General features: G+C 38.1%; 2 protein-coding genes and 1 long non-coding RNA gene across 13 annotated transcripts in view; 1 reads left to right on the forward strand and 2 right to left on the reverse strand.

The window, feature by feature from the left end:
- The window catches only part of LOC136247059 (uncharacterized), a 214,554-nt gene that overhangs the window by 61,767 nt on the left and 129,762 nt on the right, over positions 1-23,025 (forward strand). For 2 of the 4 annotated variants that reach the window (XM_066038662.1, XM_066038663.1), the window contains exons 4-7: positions 15,248-15,523; positions 19,184-19,228; positions 21,613-21,684; positions 21,748-21,852. In XM_066038662.1, coding sequence (XP_065894734.1) covers positions 15,248-15,523; positions 19,184-19,228; positions 21,613-21,684; positions 21,748-21,852 — 498 coding nt within the window. Of the gene's footprint in view, positions 1-15,247; positions 15,524-19,183; positions 19,229-20,113; positions 21,038-21,612; positions 21,685-21,747; positions 21,853-23,025 lie in introns of those variants that run through there. The other 2 variants (XM_066038664.1, XM_066038665.1) reach the window with 2 other exon arrangements.
- Positions 1,315-4,831, reverse strand: LOC136244326 (uncharacterized). Its single transcript, XR_010695152.1, has 3 exons — positions 4,732-4,831; positions 2,775-2,846; positions 1,315-1,591 (listed from the first exon to the last, which is right to left on the reverse strand). It is a non-coding gene; the product is annotated as an uncharacterized lncRNA (long non-coding RNA).
- Positions 6,939-10,404, reverse strand: LOC136247057 (uncharacterized). Of its 8 annotated transcripts, none has more exons than XM_066038658.1 (9): positions 9,021-10,404; positions 8,715-8,895; positions 8,568-8,666; positions 8,251-8,377; positions 7,933-7,997; positions 7,844-7,872; positions 7,661-7,753; positions 7,151-7,215; positions 6,939-7,091 (listed from the first exon to the last, which is right to left on the reverse strand). In XM_066038658.1, the coding sequence occupies exons 4-9, from the start codon at positions 8,292-8,294 to the stop codon at positions 7,016-7,018; spliced, it is 372 nt and encodes a 123-aa protein (XP_065894730.1). In that variant the 5' UTR covers positions 8,295-8,377; positions 8,568-8,666; positions 8,715-8,895; positions 9,021-10,404; the 3' UTR covers positions 6,939-7,015. The 8 variants fall into 8 exon arrangements, 7 of the variants coding, with proteins under 7 accessions (XP_065894730.1, XP_065894727.1, XP_065894732.1 ...); XM_066038655.1 differs by having other exon boundaries at positions 8,504-8,666; positions 9,021-10,401; XM_066038660.1 differs by having other exon boundaries at positions 7,661-7,793; positions 8,504-8,666; positions 9,021-10,396.

Here is a 23,025-nt window from a genome sequence, read left to right on the forward strand (position 1 = left end):
AGTGTGCGGCCCTCAAAAAGGCTATGGTGAAAAAAGATGTGAAATCCAAGGTGGCGGCCAAGAAATGGCTGTGATGGTAGGTTAATGGTAAAAATTTTAATAACGGCAATTTAGATGAATTTTTTGCCAAGACCAAGCGGCACAAAAATTCACCTGAATTGTTGTTATTAAAATTTTTACCATTAACCTACCATCACAGCCATTTCTTGGCCGCCACCTTGGATTTCACATCTTTTTTCACCATAGCCTTTTTGAGGGCCGCACACTTTTTTTACAGCTGGCTGTTTTGGATTAGATATATATAAATCAAGACTCGCGGTAGTGAGTCGCACGGCCAGTAAAGCAGATACACGCGCCGCAGACAATAAATGACACAACCACTAACGTGAGGATTTTACAGGAACGAACGTTGTCAAATTTGGCTTGTCTATAACTCACCCGTCATTTACGCTATCGCTCTGAAACTGTAGAGTTAAACTCATCGTGTCACTAGTAACTACCACACAAGCAGTGAAGCAAATCCATGCCGACTGTTTCGTGATCGAGATTGCCGGCATGAAAGGGGATTTTTGGTTTTTTTTGGGTTTTTTTCGCATGCGGTTATACGCAACCGCAGGTGCATGCATTGCGTTCCTTTGTGCATTCTGAATATTGATTGCCCTGCTATCGCTTCAGTACTATCTCGATCGCCTCAAGATTCACATCATTGATTTCACCATACATTATTACCCTACAGTCGTAATTTCAGTACCAAACGAAGTTTCAGTCATCCTCAGTCGACCTAGAGGCCAAATACAAACCCCATATTGTTGTTTTCCGCAATACTTGTTTGGCATGTAGGGCAATGTGTCTTTAAACTGTTCTAAAAAAATTTGTTGAGATTGAAACATATGTTTTCGAGAATGGCTAGTTTGAAATTTGAATTTAGTCGCCCCCACGTAATTTGCTCTCTGTAAGAATTTAACTCGGAATTTAAAGAATGACGTAGAACACAACTGCGGTCACTGGTTATTTATGAACTGGCGCTGTGTGTAGTTAATCAGTACATGTAGCCACAAAGAGAAGTGTGCTGCCATAGATTATAGTCTATAATCTATGGTGCTGCATACCATCGTTCGATTTTGAAATTAGTTGCCCCCACGTAATTTGCTCTCTAAGGGCACGGCTTAAAGAATGGTACAGAGCACAACTGCGGTTACCAGTTGTTGACTCAAGCTATAAGTAATTAGCACATGTAGCTGAAGGAAGTGTGCAAAACCATCTGAAAAATCTACGATTGTCACCATGCATTTTATAGCACCCCCTCACAAAATTACACATGAAATTACAACATACAGAGGATACATGAATACCAAATAGTTTTCACAACAATAATGTAAGAATTGTACAACAATGACTGTGATATAACTGCTATGAAAATCTTCTCCAGTGGCCCGCCATGGTAGCAAGTCTCACACGACGGCATGTATATTCATCCAAACACAGTGGGAGTAATGAGTAATAAGTGCAGTCACAAGTTGGTATGACTCCATTTGTAGAATCCAGATGAGTAGGTGTGGCTCCAGTATGTCTAAACAGTTAACAAACATTCCTGTTATAAATATGTGCTAGAGTTGCAATATAATAGTATAGTTTACAACAATATATTGTACTTTGCGTGGGAAGATCAAAGCGATGCCGCGTATCGTATTCTCCATACAGTACTAATCAGCTGCATAACTCTACTGTATGAGTCATACAGTACAGTTATGCAGCTAATTGGGCAAATACAGTACAGTTATGCGCTTGATTGGGCAAGTACAGCACACTTGGGCAAATACAGCACAGTTATGCGGAGAATTTATTTTAGTAATGTTACATAAACAACACACTGTAAATCGCTAAAACCAGCCAAACTAATCCTATGAGTTCGTTCTACGGCTAAGAATAGATTGTATAAATACTTACTGATCGTCTGATCCCGAAGCTTTTAAACACGACTCCACTAAGATGGCACGATTGATCACGTGCGTGACATTGTAAATCGCTAAAACAGCCAAACTAATCCTATTAGTTCGTTCTACGACTAGAAATAGATTATATGAATATTTACTGATATCCTTATCACCAAAAATCGCAGTGGTTTGAGTACTAGAGGAAATCGCTCTGAGCCAGACGCGACCAGGAAGTACAATATAACACTTAAAGCACCGCCTTGCTTGTGTGTACGAAAAATACAGTATTCGGGGGGTGTCTCGAGGCAAATACAGCACTCGGCTTCGCCTCGTGCTGTATTAGCCTCTCGACACACCCCCTCGTACTGTATTTTCCATACACACGCACGGTGGTGCTTTAACTCTAACACATAGTCTCCATTGTATCACTATCAAACAACACTAAGTGGAGGATATTGTTGCATCTCTAGTATGTACACTCCATCAGTACAACCTGTCTTAATGGGCCACCAGTATAGAAATACAACCTCTCTTGAAAAACCAATTCCAAATTGAGAATTTTTACACTGCTACCTGTTTATTGAGTGAAGGTGGCAATAAATAAGTTCCACCGTAATTTATGCAAGTGACCTGATCTTGTACATTGTGTCAGTGGATGAGATCCACTTGGCCAGGACAAAATGTGATCCGAATGTCCTGGATCATCCATACTCAACCCACTTATGACCCAGTGGCACAATGGAACTAAGTATTTATAGAGAATACAGTTATAATTATTTCTAAGATGTGTGGACACATTACAACACATTACAACATGTGCATACAAGACATGCTACGTACCGTTTTAGCATTTCAAGTCACCACATTATGTACGGACCAGTCAACAATGCTTCATAGTGCCCATCAGTAAACCTGAAGAAGAAAAGTTACAAAAAATAAAAATGCACATAAATACAGTGAAACCTCATTTATAGGGCCAGTTCTGGACCGAAAAAAAATTGGGCCTGAATAACAAGGTGGCCTTATTAATAAGGTCATAAACTACTGTTTATCTATATTTTGAACCTTCTATAGGTGGCCAATATAATGAGGTGGTCTTATTGAAGAGGTGGACACTAAGTGAGGTTTCACTATACACATGGTTAACAATGGTGAACAATATTAATGGTTAACAATAATACGCTGAAACCTTACTCAGGTCACTTCTTGTGGCAGATTGCTCTGTACACAAAATGACACATTCAGGGATAGTATTTAGATGGATGATAGAGTAACGCATTATGACTTAAATACTCATGATGTGTCACTGCTAGGCAGTATCTGATATGGCTACCTATTACACGACACTGCCAAAGCACAGCATCGCACTCGCTTGCACGCACAATTTTGCTCAAAATTTTAAAAATTGATAATTAAGGGGCATGGCAACTGTTTCGCTCGCAAGACTGTGTGGCAGCTGTTCCCCTTCTGTACAAGTGGCCACCAAGACAGGTCCACTGTGGATGAAAGCCAGGCATTAGATATTTGGTATTTCATGTGTTCAAGGCATTCCAGGGCTTCTGGTAGTCTCAAATTTCACCACAGTTTAACTCAGGCAGTGTTGTGGTCACCACTAAACCACTGGAATGCTGTGTTATGTTCATCTTATGCTTGGCTACTATATAGTAGAACTGAAGGGATACTCTGAAAAATATAATATCCTATGGATAATAACTTCATCACTTTCACTTATAAGGACCAAAAGTGAAAAGTTTTACATATTGGGCTGACAGCCAACTGCCTACGTCTGAAGCAGTGCCTTTGGTGCTCTAACAGATTGGCTGCCCCCTTGCTGCCAATACTCACTGTCTCATACACTGTTCACACTAAATCCATCTCTATAGCCAGTTAGAACAGCATGCTTCTTACCATTTTAAGGCTGCAAAATGCAGCCACCTCCTTAATAAGCTAGGTCAGAAAATTTTGTCTGTACCTGAATAATGACCAGTTTTCACTGTACTATTAGTGATTAGTGATCATGGAGGATTATTTATTAAGATACTAAGATATACAAATGCTACAACCTCTAAATATAGCAGTAAAATTTTTACCCTGGTCCAATAGAGTGATAACTTTTACATCACAAAATTACGTTAAAATGTGTAACCACAACTTCCGTGGGGAAAAAGTGGGGCAAATTCAATGGCGGAGCACCTTCAAGAGCCTGCAACTTGTCATCTGGTGCTCTATTCGGCATGAAACTTACTCAGGACATAGATCAGAAGTTGGGAAACATTATGAAAAAAATCACTTGGGCATCAGGTTGGTTTAAAAGGTAGCTAGTAGCTTTGATAATAATATAAATCAATAATAAATGCTTACAGTGGGCCAGAGACAAACTCTGCCCAATCTTGTTTTCAGCTTGGTTTTACCCAGGTTAAAAGGATAAAATGGCTTCCCACGCAATTATATCAGCCATAACTCGCCCAGCACGGATCAAACTAACCTGCACTACTTAAATATCTGTTATACTACTCTCTTCTTTGTTCCTGACAACATGGTTTCATTTAGAAAGACAGTCTCAACAAACCTCAGGCAAAGTAAACTTGTGCCCCAATGGCATGCGTACATTTTCTGCCCCGGGGAAGTGATTATGTAACGACTGTGACGTCAGGTGTTACCACTCTATCTCTAATAATCGTGAGAGACTCTACTGTACAAACCGAGATACAAACACATATTTTATCATGCCGGTATGCGCTAATCGCCTTTTTACAATTAAGTTTTACAACACAAACACATGTATAGTTAGACTCACCAATTGTGTCTCAGTAGCACTAAATCCCTTCTACACGAAAAGACAAGCAATGAGACAACAGCCTCTCAAAGATCACAGCCTATTTTGGTGCGCTTATTTAGTAGTAATATAAATTTTAACAGCGTTTATTTACAACAGTACATAATTACGTGCCCCTCTATTGTCTCTGTACATACTTGCCATTTCTCTACTATTCTTATTTCATTTCACAAGAGTTCCTATTGATATGGGCAAAGGCGTGGTTTCTCCGCTTGAATTAGTCAATGCGTGAAGTACACTGTAGATTGAGATACTCTAATAGAGCAGTCAATCACTCTAACAAAGCAGTCACGTTTCTACAAGTGCTGTATTTTTATATTGTAAAGTCTGTAAGTAGCTAGTGGTTTAAACTATACAATCCAGTGTTAGGCAGACGTTGTAAATATGCTGTAATATTGTTTGCTGTGTTACAGCTGTTTTGTGACTGCTCTGTTAGAGTATCTTGATGCAGTACAAGATGAAAGGCAAAGTGTTACTAAGGGTTTACTAGTTAAAATGGGTGTTAGTTGACTGCAGTTGCATGCCACTAAAATTACAGTTGTATTGTAATGTTCTATCACTGTAATCTGGAGGTTCTGTCAAAATCATGGAAACTCACCTATTGTTTTCAACAGTATATGCTTACTCTAACAAAAAGTATTGAAATCCCATCCAAAAACAGCTTGTAGCTGTAAAAAAAGTGCGCGTCCAAGTAAAGCAGAGTTAACTGCAACAAAAAGTAATGATATCATAATGCGGCCATGTGTGAGGTGTGCAAGTTGTAAAATTAATATTAGCCAATCAGATAATACAATATTATTGTTAAAGTGTTAATGAGAACTATGTGATGCTGCTAGTTTTTAAATGTGTGAGCATCTTCATAAATGCCACATAAATTTGATTCTCAATAAAGCAATGTGTATATATTCTCTGATAGCAATAAATAGTTTGAGTTTGGCCGCCTTTCCTGTGTACGGCAATGCTATGAACAAAGGAAAGGCGGCCAAACTCAAACTATTTATTGCTATCAGAGAATCTATACACATTGCTTTATTGAGAATCAAATTTATGTGGCATTATGAAGATGCTCACACACTTAAAAACTAGCAGCATCACATAGTTCTCATTAACACTTTAACAATAATATTGTATTATCTGATTAGCTAATATTAATTTTACAACTTACACACCTCACACATGGCCGCATTATGATATCATTACTTTTTGTCGCAGTTAACTCTGCTTTACTTGGACGCGCACTTTTTTTACAGCTACAAGCTGTTTTTGGATGGGATCAAGACTCACGGTAGTGAGTCGCGCGGCCAAGAAACTACAAAGCGCACGCCCAATTAAAAGACGCGCGGCCACTACTGTGAGTTATTTACGTGTAGGGCCAGTTTCACAATATTAGTCCTAAATTATGCAACATCTCTCAATAGATTTGTATTGCGTTACGTGATAAAAAATCTTTAGGAGTCGTTATAGTTTTCTTGCGACCTCGCTAAAATAAAAAAGTAACCATCGCAAAATAAAAAATAGGCGTATTTCACTTTATTTCTCTACCTTATGTTACAACTACTGTCACGTTATACCAGTCAACATAGTCGTGTTTGTATAGTCCATCTAGCACTGACATTATCCAATCCTGGTTTGCCTATACGCGTATTTTCTTCAATCAATCTCTAATCCCTACAATAACTTTTAAAGACACGACGTGGACACAAACTCTAATGCCTGATAAACAAGTTGTGACAGCGTGCTGAACCGTAAGTTCCCTAGGGATGGCGTTTTAAGCAGAAATCTTTTAAATTCCATTTAGTACCACACCCCATGCGAGCGTTTATAAATCGCCAGTTGTCTTATGGTTTGAAGAACAAAATCACTAGTGAAGGTGCTTTAAGCATACTCTTCAATTCTCTATTTACATGTAATTTTTAATAGATTAACCACAAAGGCCGGTAAGGTGAATACAAAAGGTAACAAGCCTTTAGGGGTTACCACCTCTATGTAGTATGTACCATGTAGCTTGTGTTGTGGCTTTCATTAAGTATTATGCACACACAAATGGTACAACAAAATTTTGTAATGGATTGCTTGAATGTGGTTGGTGGTGTTGTGGCTCGAATGTGGTTCGTGGTTTGCCAGTGACCATGTATGAGTTGGGGTTGGTCCACACAACTTACACAATATTCAAATTTCATGATGGCCATGATAATTTCTTGCCATATGGTAAACATACAACAATGTGTAACAACGTTAATTAACATCACATCAAGACTTGACTAAAAATAGTTCCAACAGTAGTGATGATTTCTTGTATGTCAGCATGACAATACTGAGACCTGTAAAAGAATAAGCAGGCACTGAAGTTAACCTTAAATTAAACACTCATGCAACTGACCTGGAACATCGGTCGCAACACCAAAAACACTTGTTTCGATATCTGATGACACAATCTAGCAGGCACTGAATTAAAAGAGAATGTACAAAAAATCAATATGCCGGGCTGTGTCAATAATAGCATGGATAATCAAAATGAACAAAAATTATATCCCAGGCTAAGTGAATGAATAACATAACTGTTGGGTAAGCATGTTAAACCAGAACATTAGGACATTAGTCAAACCAGAACATTAGGACATTAGTCAAACAAAAGTACGCTATCACAACTTGGTCATAATACAATGTTTGTACCACTGGACTTCACACTGGTTGCCCAAAAATTGTGCCATTCTGGGACAACAGCATAATATTATGAAACAAATAGTTACTACAACACAGAAGGCTTACTGTTGCACTGTCTACACTGATATACCATAATTTAAAAACATAACAGGTGGGCATTAAATACAATACACTTAATATCTGGGTACTAGGAAAAAATCACTAACATCACAACATGTAAACTGACCTGGAAATTAACACCCTTGATGCCACTATAGTCTACACTGGATACTTGTTCGAACCCATCAACACTATGCCTGATACATCTGAGTAGATTGACCTGCAAATTCACATCACTAGTATACAGTGATAATTGATAACTGCAAAAACAACAATTGCAATAATACAATTCTTCTGCACGTCAACTGACCTGAAATTCATGACACTCAATACCGAGACCTGTAAAAGAATAAGCAGGCACTGAAGTCAACCTTAAATTAAACACACATGCAAACTGACCTGGAACATCGGTCGCAACACCAAAGACATCTGTTTCGATATCTGACAAAACAATCCAGCAGGCACTGAATTAAAAAGAGAATGTGCAAAAAATCAATATGCCGGGCTGTACCAATAAAGGATGAATAATCAAAATGAACTAAAAATATATATCCCATATGCAAGTTAAGTGTGTAACATAACTGTTGGGTAAGCATGTAAACCAGAACATTTGGTCATTAGTCAAACAAAAGTACGCTATCACAAACTGGTCACTGATAATTGATAACTACAAAAAGAACAATTGCAATAATACAATTCCTCTGAATGTCAACTGACCTGAAATTCATGACACCTGTATCTTTGTTCCTGCATGGTCTCATCTTTGTTCCTGCATGGTCTCAACTTACATATGTACCATGATCACATTCAACTGCTAGTGGATAAACCAGTATGACCAGATGGCCTGCAAAAACCAACAAGCAGGTGTTAAATACAATACACATACCTAAAGCCTGGAATATGAAAAATATTATATAAGCATTATTCCACACTGATATAGTAATAGATTATAGGATGTTGTGGAACTTGCCTAAACGTGTAAACTTGAACATGAGGACAACCGCATAATGTGGACACTTGGAATTGTCCAATACCTGATGAACCGCAAGTAGGTACTAATGACATTCACTTCAACATTTTATCCCAGCTGGGTGAATCTCTTGTAACTGAGTAAAAAGGTGTTTATTTTCCACCTGCAACCAAAGTTCTACATTTCTGTGGTTGGGTGTACATAAACTGACCTGGAAAATCAGTATGCCATAGGGGTATGGAAATGGTTCCTTTCCTTCTGTTGTGACATTACTTACAGCTGACTGGTAAATGATCATCGATGTCCCCATGGACCCCAACAATGAGTATACCAACAACTTCACAAGTTGGAATGAATTTCCTTTCAACATCTGGTGGACAGGTCCAAAAACCCTATCGCACAAACACGGTGAATCAGTGTGTGGCGATGTGACATGTTGCACAAACTTCACTCCTCGTTTCGTTAGCATTCAAGACCGGCATATATCATAGAGTCCCTCAGTATTCTTGGCTCTTACTTTTTCAAGCGTTGCTCAAGCGATGTAGTTTCTCACGAGGGGCTCGAGTTTCTCAGTAAAGTCGAGCCGATTAAAGTACGCCTCACCATCCAGTTACATTCTTAAACCATTCAATTTAAAACCACGTATCATGAGTGTCCGCTTAAGGTAATTAGGGACTTTCCACGAGATTTCCCCTAAATAGATCACGTGTTAGTTGTCAATCTGGTGGATTCTGGTGGTATACATGGTTCAACAATGCGGTAAGTGTAGTATAAGCTGTCAATGAATAATTGTTTGTACACTACTAAACTAAGTTATTTTTGTGTGATAAGCATGCTTGAGGAAGGGTCTGGGGGACGAGACTAATGTTTTGACAGCAGTTGATGGACAGCAGTTGATGATGGCCAGGCAAAGAACTGCGAGAAGAACTACTATGATAGTATGATAGTAGGGAAAAATTCCCACCCCTATAGCTCTGCCTAGGGGCATTAACTAGCATTATCTACAGCTACTGTATTATGTTGCTGTCTACAGCTACTGTATTATGTTGCTGATATGTACATTCAGGCCAAGAATAAAGGTGAAAGTGGTAGTAAGGCTCAATCCTATTATTCTGCTGAACAGGCAAGGGAGTCTGGGACTCTGGGGACATGTTCCCTCAGGAAAGTATAAGTACTACAACTTTTTTGTTTTAATTGCTTCATCAAGTATAAAAATTTCAGTCAAAAGGTGATGATCGAGCTCTGGTCTTATGCACTGGTTGGAGTGGTTGTATCGATACTGCACTGTGACATCCTTGAGGGGTTAGTGCTGGCATTGTCCATGGCAATACTATTCCATCTCCCCGAGTCTTGATGATTGAGTCCTTCATTCCTTTCTCTGCTGCTCCAATCCTGAAGTTGTGACCACAGTCAAAAGGTGACGATCAAGGCTCTGGTCTTGCATCTATACTGTACTGCAACACCCTTGAGGGGTTAGTACCGGCATTGTCCATCGCAATACTGTTCCATCTCCCATATACAAGTCTTGATGGTTGAGTCCTCTATTCCTTTCTTTGCTGCTCTAATCCTGAAGTTGCGACCAAAATATTAAAAAATGGTTAAATGATTATGATGATAACAATTACAAATGTTTTTATAGCTGTGTAGCAACTGTGAACTAATTAGGCACTTGCAAGTTTAATTAGGTGTCTGAAGCATTTAACATGCACAGATATGAGATATATTCATCACGTGCAGGCAGTAAAGATAAATTTACTCTAATAGAACAGTCATACTACACCGTAAATTCATACTTCCGAATTTACGGTGTTATGAAACAATCATTATTATGTATGGATTTTACTGACTCTCCAAGATAATATTCTGCATTAATGTTAATTGCTCATTTCCAAAAAAAATTACCTTTTAAACCAAATATAGAGTCTATCACTGACAAAAATGAGTGATATCCACCCCAAAAACACCTTCGCTGTAAAAAAGGCGTGCCCAAGAAACTACAAGTACCTGGAACCCAATGTAAAAAAACAAAAAGAAAAATCAGCTTAGCTGAAGTGAAAAGTAACTGGTAACTTAAAGAGCTGATATCTGAAGCGGCCAAGAATACAATTACTAAAGTTTAATCCATGCAAGAACACCTTGGCTACAAAACAGGTGTATACATGAAAGTAACTGGCAACTGAAATGGCTGATATCTGAAGCGGCCAAGAATGAATGGTCATATACAACTAATTCAAAAATTTAACACTGAACCTTTATAATTCAGCTGTGTTCTATATTCACTCTTGCTGCATCGTAAAGTAATTTCTTTTAACTCTAATTGGCTGGTAATTTGGCCGCCTTTTTTAATGGTCAGTATAATAGAGCAAAAAAAGGCGGCCAAATTACCAGCCAATTAGAGTTAAAAGAAATTACTTTACGATGCAGCAAGAGTGAATATAGAACACAGCTGAATTATAAAGGTTCAGTGTTAAATTTTTGAATTAGTTGTATATGACCATTCATTCTTGGCCGCTTCAGATATCAGCCATTTCAGTTGCCAGTTACTTTCATGTATACACCTGTTTTATAGCCAAGGTGTTCTTGCATGGATTAAACTTTAGTAATTGTATTCTTGGCCGCTTCAGATATCAGCTCTTTAAGTTACCAGTTACTTTTCACTTCAGCTAAGCTGATTTTTCTTTTTCTTTTTTACATTGGGTTCCAGGTACTTGTAGTTTCTTGGGCGCGCCTTTTTTACAGCGAAGGTGTTTTTGGGGTGGATATATATATACGTATAAAGACACACGATAGTGTGTCGTGCGGCCCAAGAAGCCAGTGTGCCATACCGTGAATATATTAACAGGAAGAAAGAAAACTCAACTTTCACACCTATGTAGCTCTGTAATCCCTAATCCGATTGGAACCAAATTTGCTAGAGAAATGCCGGCCAGTAAGGGGAGTCAACATACCAAATTTGAAGAAAATCGCTCCAGCCATTTCTGAGATACGAGCGAACAAAATTTCATTTTAATTTCTTGGTTTTTTTTCTTCATCTTCTTCATTTCGCAGACTTCACAAAATCTGCCATAAGAAACAAATGCGTGGATCGGGCTGAAATTTGGCACACTTAAAGGGTTCATTAAGGCGGATCTCCGTACCAACTTTGGTAGGAATCCGATGAACATTCACGGAGTTATGACCGATTATTTGCGTAAAATAAGATCGAAGGTCTGTCACGCCTACAGGGTAAATCCCTTGGAGGAATCAGTTTAAAGTTGATGTGTAGATGGAGCAATCATCGTAGGAGTGCCTTTTTGTGGTTTGAAAGGAATCGGGAAAAAGACCATGGAGATATGACACAAAACCCAACCTGTGTCAAAACTACACGATTGATTTTTATGAATAAAAAAACTATTAATTTTCGTGTCTACCAGGCAAACCGCTTAGAGCAACAAGCTGAAAATCAGTATGTAGCTGGAATAATCATCATAGAAATTCCTTGCAGTAGTACAGAAGAATCGGATTACAAACCACTGAGTTATGATTCGAAAGGCAACTCATGTAGCAAATGCAAGATCGTGATACTCTAATAGAACAGTCACACTAATAATGCATTCAGCTGCGTTTATAATTTACTCAATTATAATACACTGCAAGTTATTCTGTAGGAAATTCAGCTACAAACAAGTCACCCTGTAGTCAGATCAGCTAGAAGAAGGTACCTAATAGAGAGTTCAGCTACAAAGAAACCATCATGTAGAGAGTTCAGCTGCAAACAAATCACCCTGTAGAGAATTCAGCTACAAACAAATTGCTCTGTAGAGAGATCAGCTAGAAGAAGTTACCTTGTGCAGAGTTCAGTTGCAAAGAAACCATCGTGTAGAGAGTTCAGCTGCAAATAAATCACCCAGTAGAAAGTTCCACTATGAACAGATCACCCTGTAGAGAGATCAGTTAGAAACAAGTCATCCTGTACAGAGATCAGCTAGAGGAAGTCACCTTGTAGAGAGTTCAGCTACAAAGAAACCACCATGTAAGAGAATTCAGCTGCAAACAAATCGCCCTGTAGAGAATTCTGCTACAAACAAATCGCCCTGTAGAAAGATTAGCTAGAAGAAGTTACCTTGTAGAGAGTTCAGCTACAAACAAGTCATCTGGTAGAGAGATCAGCTAGAAGAATCACCTTTTACCTTTTTCATACATACAAAATTTGACCCATTTTTTGAACTCTGAAGCATTATAACTCTTTAATCATGGCATATAGTTGCCTGCAATTTTTCATGAGTGTAGCTATAGTATCTGGCTGCATTTTGAAACCAAGAGCAAGTTGATCAGTACAAGGACACAAGTATTACATCATTTTGTTTACTTGTATGTAAATTGTGTGGAAAAGGTACCTTTTCACAAATCCGGTCACGAATTCACCTGAATTAAAAATTTATTCGTTACTAAAATTTTTACCATTAACCTACCATCACAGCCATTTCTTGGCCGCCACCTTGGATTTCACATCTTTTTTTGCCGTGGCCTCTTTGGGAGCCACACTCTTTTTTTACAGCTTGGTTGTTTTGGATTAGATTGTAGTTACAAGGGTGAGATGGTTATATACGTACTTATCCAAAATAAAATTTCTACTTCTGTCAATGTAATAAGTTGAAAGTTGAGGTTTAAAACGATCTGCCTCAAAAGTGCAGCAACCATTATGCTTTGCTTTCAGCTATATCACAGCATTGCAAATGAAGAACAGTGTTAGATTTGCCTCTGCAATCACTCCATTCACCACGGAAAATACGGACAATTCCTGTTACTGTAGGGAAGCCATGCATCACGCTACCACAAATCAATACCTTTGGCTCTCAGTAAAAAGAAATGGGACACAAAGGAGGACAAAGGTACAATAAGTCCATGATGTATGCATTGTATATTACGTACTGTGGTATGCCAAAAGGCTCGTCTCGGGACGAAGCGACGTTGAACGGTGAAAAAGTCAAGCCCGTAGCCTTAGCTTTTATCAAGTTGTGCTTCCCTGAAGGCATCAGGCATGCAGGCAGACAGGCAGGCAGACAGACAGACAGGCAATCAGTCAGAAAATTCCATTGATTTTTTTTTTGTAGTAGTAGTAGTAATTTATTGGAAGCCTTTTTTGATGATTGTACTGTAGGTACTTTTGGGCTTGATTATGCCTAACCAATACTGCCAAGGTGCCAGGATGTGTGAAGCTGGCTTTTGGGTGAATTTTTGGCCATAAAAGCCTAAATTTTCATGATCCCTAATATTCAGTACTACCATACTCTATGATTATTGCAGTAATCACAGCATAAAAAGCACTGAAGCAGGGGACACGTGAATCGTAATATTTTCGTGGTGACTGGATTGATTGCAGAGGCACTCTACTGTTTTTCATTTGCTGAAAGTGAAGCATAATGGTCACTGCACTGTCAAAGCAGTATTTGATAGCTGGGGGTGCGTTCAGATGAAAACATTAATTGTGGTGGCATCCTTTCTTTTGATGTGGTATGCGTGGGTTTACCAGTCATAATAATGGTATTGTTACAAAAAAAAGTAAACAAACAAGTTTAAGGAAAAATTAGGAATTCCAAGTTTGATTAGGGATCATAGTAAAAAAACTTTAGAGAAACAAGGGAAGTCGCCTATACCTGCAAATATGTGACCGGATCTGCAAAAACCCGACACAATAGTGCATTTTTCAAATTCCAGTTTATTAAATATTTATAATCTTAGCCAAGTGTATTCTCTAGCAATGTTTCAGCCTTATATGCCAATAACTTTCGGAGTTACAGACCTACAAAGTAGCAACAACAGAAAAATCAATTTGTACAGCAAGTATTGAGACAATAAATTACAGGCACTTGCTAGAATAGTTGTAACTTATGAAAGGATGGATGTCCTGGGCTGAAATTTTCACCATCGTGTTTGCCATGGGCAGGGGAATCATTTACTGGGTAAGTTTGTCCTTTTATGGCCTTTCTTCACTGGGTACAAAGGCGAAATTTGTGAAGAAAAATTGATCACATAATTGATCACACTTACACCTAGTGCATCCTTGGGTCTACTACAACGAAACAAAGATTTTCTAACTCCTTGAGTAGGCGAATAAGATGATATCCAGGTTTTTGTTGTTAGTCGCTTCCTTCACTAAGAAAGAGGCTTTCAAAAAATTTACAGATTTTTTTCAGTAATATGCAAATGTTTTACCAATTGTTTTCAATGCTTTATACTGGAAATTTAGGTTTGCACTATTGTGTCAGGTTTTTTCAGATCCAGTCACATATACTAATGAACATTTAATCCCTAATTCAGTCTTGGTCTTGGGTAAAGACTGAATTAGGGAATAAATGTTCACTAGTATATCTGCAGGTGTAGGCGACCTCCCTTGTTTCCCTACTTTTTTTGCTATGATCCCCAATATTTCTAATTTGTGACTGGGCCTGCACAAAATAGGGCATGTGGGCACAAACTACATCCCACCACACAACCGGTCATATCTCAGTATTGGGATACAATGTTTTCATTGTAGGGTTTTGTAAGTACTGAAAGTGTCATGGCCAAGTAGTAATGGAATACAAAGTTATGATGCATCAAATTTGAAAAAGTAGGCAAATTTTATGTGCCCACATGTCCTATTTTTGCAGGCCTTGTCACATTTTCCCTTAAACTTGCAACATTAAAAATTAAAACTGTCCAATTTTTCTATAAGTTGTGTTACTTATATATAGTAACTTACGCAAATATTTTTCATTCCAGGTTTTGCACATTTCATATCTCGACTGCAAGCTATAGAGGTTTTGATGCCCATGGACTTCATGCTAACTACTGACATACTGAATGATTGCTTTACTGTAAGCCAAGTTAGTGATGTGTTCAACAGTAAGGATTCAATAGCTGCTAATCAGTTGATTATAAAATATTTGACTGCAAATCTGAGTAACACCAAGGATTTACTTGAACTCTGCACGAGATTACAGAAGATAAGCACATCGCCCAAGTTAGACAGGGTGATCAGTGATTTAGAAAAATCATGTAAGTTTGTGGTTATTACAAAATTTAGTGTGTGTGTATGTGTGTGCGTGCGTGCATGTAAACACATACGTTTGCTGTCAAAGGTGGCAGCTATAAAAGGACAGGATAGTTGAAGTACTATTGACTATACAAGCTTGTGGATTGACTATCAGTATCCCTGTGACCAAATATCTGGTTGCTGGCAAGCATGTAACTCAGAATGATCTAAATCCTATTCATATTGGTGGCAGTGCTATTAAATTTGTGTCATCCCTTCCATATTTAGGGTCCGTGATGGAGTGCCATGGTGGTATGAATGCATAGTTTACTGCTTGAGTGTCCCATGCTGAAACATTTTTGGAGCTTTGTGAGGACCTGTTGTTATGTGACTCTTATCAGTGATCGCACGGCAAACACCCACAATACTGATTACTATTCTTCTAATTAATGCCCTAATTCATGTACAATCCTATTCAATAACACTCCCTCCATACAAAAATGCAATCCCATATACATACAAACAAGTGGGGTGTGCTGAGATGACGTTACAATTCGATAAGCATGAAGAAGACACTAAATATGATGTGTTCACACAGTCAGTTTGTGGTAATTCACATTGCTCAAGGCAATGTGTCTGCAATAACGTTCTCCTTTCCTCAGATGTGGGAATGAATACCTGGGAATTGGGATCAGTGTACACCAATATTTCCTCCACTACAGCTTCCAAGTACACACAAAACGCTGTAAAGCAAACAACAAAGCTAACATCTCCTTTTCACATGTCAAATAATTTTTTGATAGCATTCAAACTTGTGAGAAAAGAAGCATATATTCCATCTCCTTTTTCTTGTAATAGCATAGCACCACTACCCCCTAAAAGCTCTTTGTCAATCTCCTGACCAAATTAAGGGTTCAGGCTTTTTCAACAGCCCTGTCAAGTGTTCAATTACCTCAGAAAAATTATGACATAGTTTCCTATAGTAACCAGAAATTTCATCAGCTCATGTTTGTTGGTTGGGGTTGGGAAAGTAGCATTGGCTTTCACCTTTGCCATAACAGGTGTGTGTGATCTCACCCTGGTCCACTACATGACCCAAAAACATTACTCGCACTAGACAAAACTCACTTTACACCAGGTTAATAGTCAAGTTAACTTCTTGTAGTCTTGAGATGAATGTCATCAGTTGTTTGATGTGTTGGTCCCATGTCTTACTGTATAGCACCACATCATCAATGTATGCCTCACAACTCTCCAGTCCAATTATCACATCATTAATCATTCTCTTAAAAGTGGCTGGTGCATTCTTCCTTCCAAATGACATTATAAGATACTGGTAAAGACCATCAGGAGTTGCAAAGGCTGACACTTCGTAACTGCCAATATCCTTTGAGGAGATTACAGACTTGCTGTCGTATCATGTGCACCCTATACAGTCGATACTTAGGAATAGGGTGTGAGTCAGTCTTAGTCACTGTACAAAATCTGCAACTTCCATCTGGCTTCAGCACCAAAACACATGGTAAGCTCTAATTTGACTTCTAATTCTTTCAGTCTAAATTGTAGTGCCAACTCCTTCTCAATCACTTCCAGCTCTTTCATGCGTAATGCATTTTCTCTAATCCTCTCATTCTCTTCAAATCTAGTTTCTTGAGTTCTAATGCAGCACTATTCACCTCCAGCTCATTAACTTCGTCTTTCGAGACAAGCTTTTCCTTGTGTAAATAATCCAGGATTATCCAACATATGTCATTTTTCTTCAAAAAACTAGGACAGGTTAAATAATAATGACTAGCAATTCCATGCATTTGAGCTTTCATAGACCACCAACAGAAGGTTGTCAGATAAATACCTCCTTTGTTGATGATATAATAACCAGTAATAGGTAGCAACAACAGGGTGTACTTCCAAACAGTGCCCACAACACATGATGCCTTTATCCACAAAAGTACTCTATGCGGTCAAAAAGAGCACAGAGAACACCAAAATAACTGTTAAACAAAGGAGTCATCAAGTACCATTAACCCAGTACCAAGGAATTCGAGTCTGGCAGTCCAACAACCGGAACAATAAATTGGCAGACGAAATACGGGTCCAAACAAGGACGTACAAAATAATCTTTCTGCTCCCAGACAAGCCTCCAAGTTTGGTACATGACTCTTATCAGTAACAGCGTGGCATGGCAAACACCCACAATACTGATTAGCCGTCTTCTAATTAATGCCTACACGCATGTGCAATCCCATCTCATAACACCTGTCTTCTGACAGGTTGTCTTCCTTGCAAACAAAGAGAGTATAGTAGTTTACCAGGCTGTAGTATTGGGTGTCCTACTGTATACTGTTGAAACATGGCTTATTAAACTGAGAAATCTACATTCTTTAGAAACTGAGATACCTACTCCCTTATCAGACATGATTTTTAGCCGTAGGCTTCGTTGGTTGGGTCATTTAACTAAAATGTGTCCATTGTCTTTCCAAACAGATGTTATTTGGGTGGATGCCTCAATGTCATCTGCCAACTGGAGCAATGTGAGAACAGTTTCTTTTACAAGGAAACAACAACAACACTAATATTAGCATAACTGGGCATTGAACCTGGAAATTTTCAATTACCAGGCGAACGCTTCAACCAGTTGCTATGCTGCCTCACACACACAAACATACATGCTTGCATGACTTGACTTGATTGAAGACAACTATTTTCATGATGTCTTTCTGTTGTGTGGCATAAGGAATCGATCATCAATGCCATATTGAGCTTGTGCACATTTGTGTGGACAAATCCTGGCAACATCCAAACTTTTAATGGAAATTGGGAAGCACTAAAATACTATTACTGTTCCCTGCTATGCGTCTGGATCTGATTCTAACATACCTGTGCCTAAACATATCTTAAGTCCTTCTTAAAACATATCTTACACACAAAACAATCTCTGCTGCTGTACAAGTACAAGGTGTCCTGTTGTTAGCGAAGAGGGTACTACACATACGTACTTGCCTCCACTCTTCTTTGTTTTGTGTCACCACGTACCAGTCTCCTCATCAATATAAAAAATTCTGTAAAACCTGCCTAATTCAGTCCTGCCACAAAAGGATTTGCCTGCACTGACTCTATGCAACTGAGTAGCATACATGTGTCCCAGTGGTGTGACTGTGCTAGCACAGCAATTGAATGATTTTGCTTTGCTTTTCACTTTGAGCATGTGGGGGGTGGCAACAGCAGCATAGCCACATTGCTTGAGTACCGGCCTTCCAATCAAGGTTCAATGCCCAGTTACATGTATGTCCAGTTGCTATTGTCGTTCAGCAAGAAACTTTACTCACATTGCTCCAGACTACTCAGCTGTTTAAATGAGGACCTTGTGTCAACTAGAGGAGAAAAAGCCAGCTGTTTGGATCTCACACAGCAGGTGAGAGTTTTAGTACCCACATTTTTTACCTGTGAGACATGGTAAAGTGTCCTGCAGGCTACTAGTCCTGCTGCAGGAGGATTAATTTCCCCACACTGACTAACATGTAGGCATGTCCCAATACTGTAGGCATGACTGTCTAGCATGGTAAGGGAAAGTTTTGCCTTACATTGTGTGTGTTCGTGTATTAAACTATCTGTCACCCAGAGCATGACGACCTTAAAGTTAAAGAGTGAAAATTAATGCTGATTGATGTTTTATATATTTTTAGGTGTTGAAGTACATCATGAATATGAACTTCCTGATCATGACCATAGTGAGTAATGTGTGAGTTTTAAGTGTGTTTGGTTGTGGTAAATGCTATCTAATCCAAAACAGCCAAGCTGTAAAAAAATAGTGCAACCCTCAAAAAGGCTATGGTGAAGCAAGATGTGAAATCCAAGGTGGCGGCCAAGAAATGGCTGTGATGGTAGGTTAATAGTAAAAATTTCAATAACAATAATTCAGGTGAATTTTGTGCCAAGACCAAGCAGCACCAAAATTCACCTGAATTGTTGTTATTAAAATTTTTACCATTAACCTACCATCACAGCCATTTCTTGGCCGCCACCTTGGATTTCACATCTTTTTTCACCATAGCCTTTTTGAGGGCCGCACTCTTTTTTTTACAACTTGGCTGTTTTGGATTAGATTTCACTTCTTTTTGTATTTATATGGGCTTTTTTAACCTATCTTTTTTTTCTTTTCCACAGGAAGAAGAAAAGATGAAACAGATGAATACTTTAAATATTTCTCATTTTATCAATAAATGTACAAATTATATATATATAATGCATATATTTATTACAGAACTCTACATGGTAGTTTCTTAGTAACTGAACACTCCACAAGGTGAGTTCTTCTAGCTGATCTCTCTACAGGGTGAATTGTTTGTAACTGAACTATCTACAAGGTAACTTCTTCTAGCTGATCTCTCTACAGGATGATTTGTATGTAACTGAACTCTCTACAAAGTAACTTCTTCTAGCTGATGTCTCTACAGGGTCACTGGTTAGTAGCTGAACTCTCTACAAGGTGACTTCTTCTAGCTAACCTTTCTACAGGGTAATTTGTTTGTAGCTGAATTCTCTACAGGTGATTTGTTTGCAGCTGAACTCTCCACATGATGGTTTATTTGTAGCTGAACTCTGTACAGGGTAATTTCTTCTAGCTGATTCCTCTACAGGGCGATTTGTTTGTAGCTGAATTCTCTACATGGTGGTTTCTTTGTAGCTAAACTCTCTACAAGGTGAGTTCTTCTAGCTGAACTATGTAGTTGAACTCCCTACAAGGTAGCTTCTTCTAGATGATCTCTCTACAGGGTGAATTGTTTGTAGCTTATCTCTATACAGGTTACTAGTTTCTAGCTGATCTATTGAACTCTTTTCAGGGTGACTGCTCTATTAGAGTATCTCGATCTCGCACTCGCTACACCAAGTTTGATTTCGTGTTATAACTCCGTGGCTTCAAGTCTGATTCTTCTACACCATTGAAGATCCTTTCTAAGATGATTACTCCATCTGTACAATGAATTTCAAAGCATTACCCCAAGCAGTTTTTCTGGTGGGCGTGGAAAGCAATCGTTTTTTTTATCATTATTAGTTAATCTCGATTGCATAATTGTTACACACTGTTGGTTTTTTCGTTCTATCTTCCTGGTTTTTAGCGCGATTTCTTTCAAACCACAAAAGGTTTGAGGTTCAATAGTTAACCTATTCACCCACCGATTTTCAGCTTCTTCCCATACACGGTTTACCCTGTAGGCATGACAACATATTGGTGTTATTTTTCATGAATAATCGCTAATAGCTCTTTGCCTGTTTATCGTATTCCAGTCAAGGTTGGTACAGAGATGCGCCTTTATACCCCCCTTCTGTGTGCCAAATTTCAAGGGAATCGGATATTGCGTTTGCGTTTTATAGAGGTTTTTGTAAGTGTACGAAAAGAGGAAAAAAAATATGAAGAAAAAAAATGAAGAAACTAAGCCAATTTTTGAAGTCGCATATCTCAGGAATGCTTGAAGCGATTTCGCTTAAATTTGGAATGTTGAGTACTGAAGTTGGAGGGAGTGTCCAAAGCAAAAATCGTAAGTGGCAAATCAAAGTAATGAAACACACCAGCAGCTATAAATACTAGTGAACCCCTAAGTCAGTCATGGCTATATAATTGACAGACTGTATATCAATGAAGAAAAAATTCACTAGTGTAACTGCATGTGTAGATTACCTCCCCTTTTTCATTGCTTTGTAGTTACTTGATTCCTGAATTTCTCATTATATTTTCCTTGCACTTGTCATAATGCTTAAATACATACATGCAGTTTCTATCCCAAGTAATTATTGCAAAAGCCCACTAATTTGTTTATATTTATATAGATGTGCTACTTATGTTTTACTGCATAATTACGTATGTACTTATGTACTTAATGCACATAAAAAGATCATTGTTTTGTTATTTTGATTGTATTCTCATACCTGTAATTTGAGTACCCTCTTGCTCCAATGATTTCTGCTTGCCCTAATATTCCATGCCAGTTTTGTGATTGACCTATGTACAGTCATGATTGTTAAATTAATATAGGCTCGTGCAGTAGTCAAAGGATTGTACATTAATCTTGTTAGTTTAGCTTATTATTGTATTTGTTTATATCTCTTTTATTAGGGCCTACAGAAGACTCTAAATCTTCACTTGATTCAGTGTTTGAATCAAAGGATCATGAGTCACAAGGCACTGGTGAGTAAAATGTATATTTCTTTATAGATTTTCTCTTATACATGCATATTTCTTCAATATTAGCTAACGAAGGTGAAGCATTCCAGGCAGTTTCAGATATAGGTAATGATAATGCTTTAGGGAGTAACGAAGCTGCTTCTGTTCTGTCAGTGATAAGCGATGACAATGGTACTGTATATGTGTGTGTGAGTGCATGCGTGCGTGACCCACTTAGCAAAAACCCAACTAGTTTGCATTTTCTCAAACTCTTTTATAACTTCTTTTAGAAAAAACCAATGGTCTATCAAAGTTTTAGCTATTTCTGGTGAAGTTATAGCGATAGGTAGCACAAAAAGCAAAACAATCGATTTGTACAGTGACTATACTGTAAAAAATTACAGGCACTTGTTTAACTGATTGTAATTCACGAAGAAAAAAGCTATGGAGATTGGATTTGGCTCATTGATTCACAATGAATTGGGGCATTCAGCAAGGTATGGTATTTGTCGCAGATACATCCATGCATCAAACAAAAACTTACAAACTGCGATGTTTACATAATATTTTACTGCATTGTCAACAAACAATCATAACTCACGTTTGCTTCATGGTACTGACATGAAACAAACATATTCTTACTCACCATTAATGGGCGAATCCAGTGGTCATGTAGTTCTCTTGATTCAAGCCATGTTTTGCTGTTTACTAAAGCAATTAAAATGCACATAAAATTTTTTTTGCAGTATGCATTTTTTACTCAATATAGGTTTTCTCAAAAACAGAATTTTTGCTCAGTAGGTCACATATGTTTGTGCTGTGTGTCAAAGAAGAATTTCAGTATGTATTTGGACAGTAAAAGTAGTACACAAGATACATTAAGATTGCATCATCCATTATTTTATCAGCTCTCTTGATGCACTTGTCATGAAGAAGCAACTGTTGTGTTGTAGTAGTAACTGAACTTTGCTGTTATACATGTAATAGTTGTAACACGGGCATGAGGGCTTTGCTGATATGTATGCCGACTGCCCAAGGGCCTGCGAGGGCATACATATCAGACAAAGCCCGAATGCCCCGTGTTACAGCTAATATGTAATACTTTGCATGGGTAGATCAAAGAAATAATACCTTTGATTTGGGCAGATCAAAAGAATATTTCTTTTGATCTGCCTATTTGTGTTGTTAAATCTTTCTTTCTTTTAAAAACTACTAAAATGTATATAAAACCTATATAGGTAAGATGCACTTTACATTCACTTTACATTGTGGGTTTCATGTGGCGGTCTACTGTGGCTCTCAATTGAGACAAACTGAATCCCACAATAAAACTATCTCTTGGTGATATAGGTTTCTTACACATTT

The sequence above is a fragment of the Dysidea avara genome, chromosome 2 (assembly GCF_963678975.1).
Source record: "Dysidea avara chromosome 2, odDysAvar1.4, whole genome shotgun sequence".
Taxonomy (NCBI): Eukaryota; Metazoa; Porifera; class Demospongiae; order Dictyoceratida; family Dysideidae; genus Dysidea; species Dysidea avara.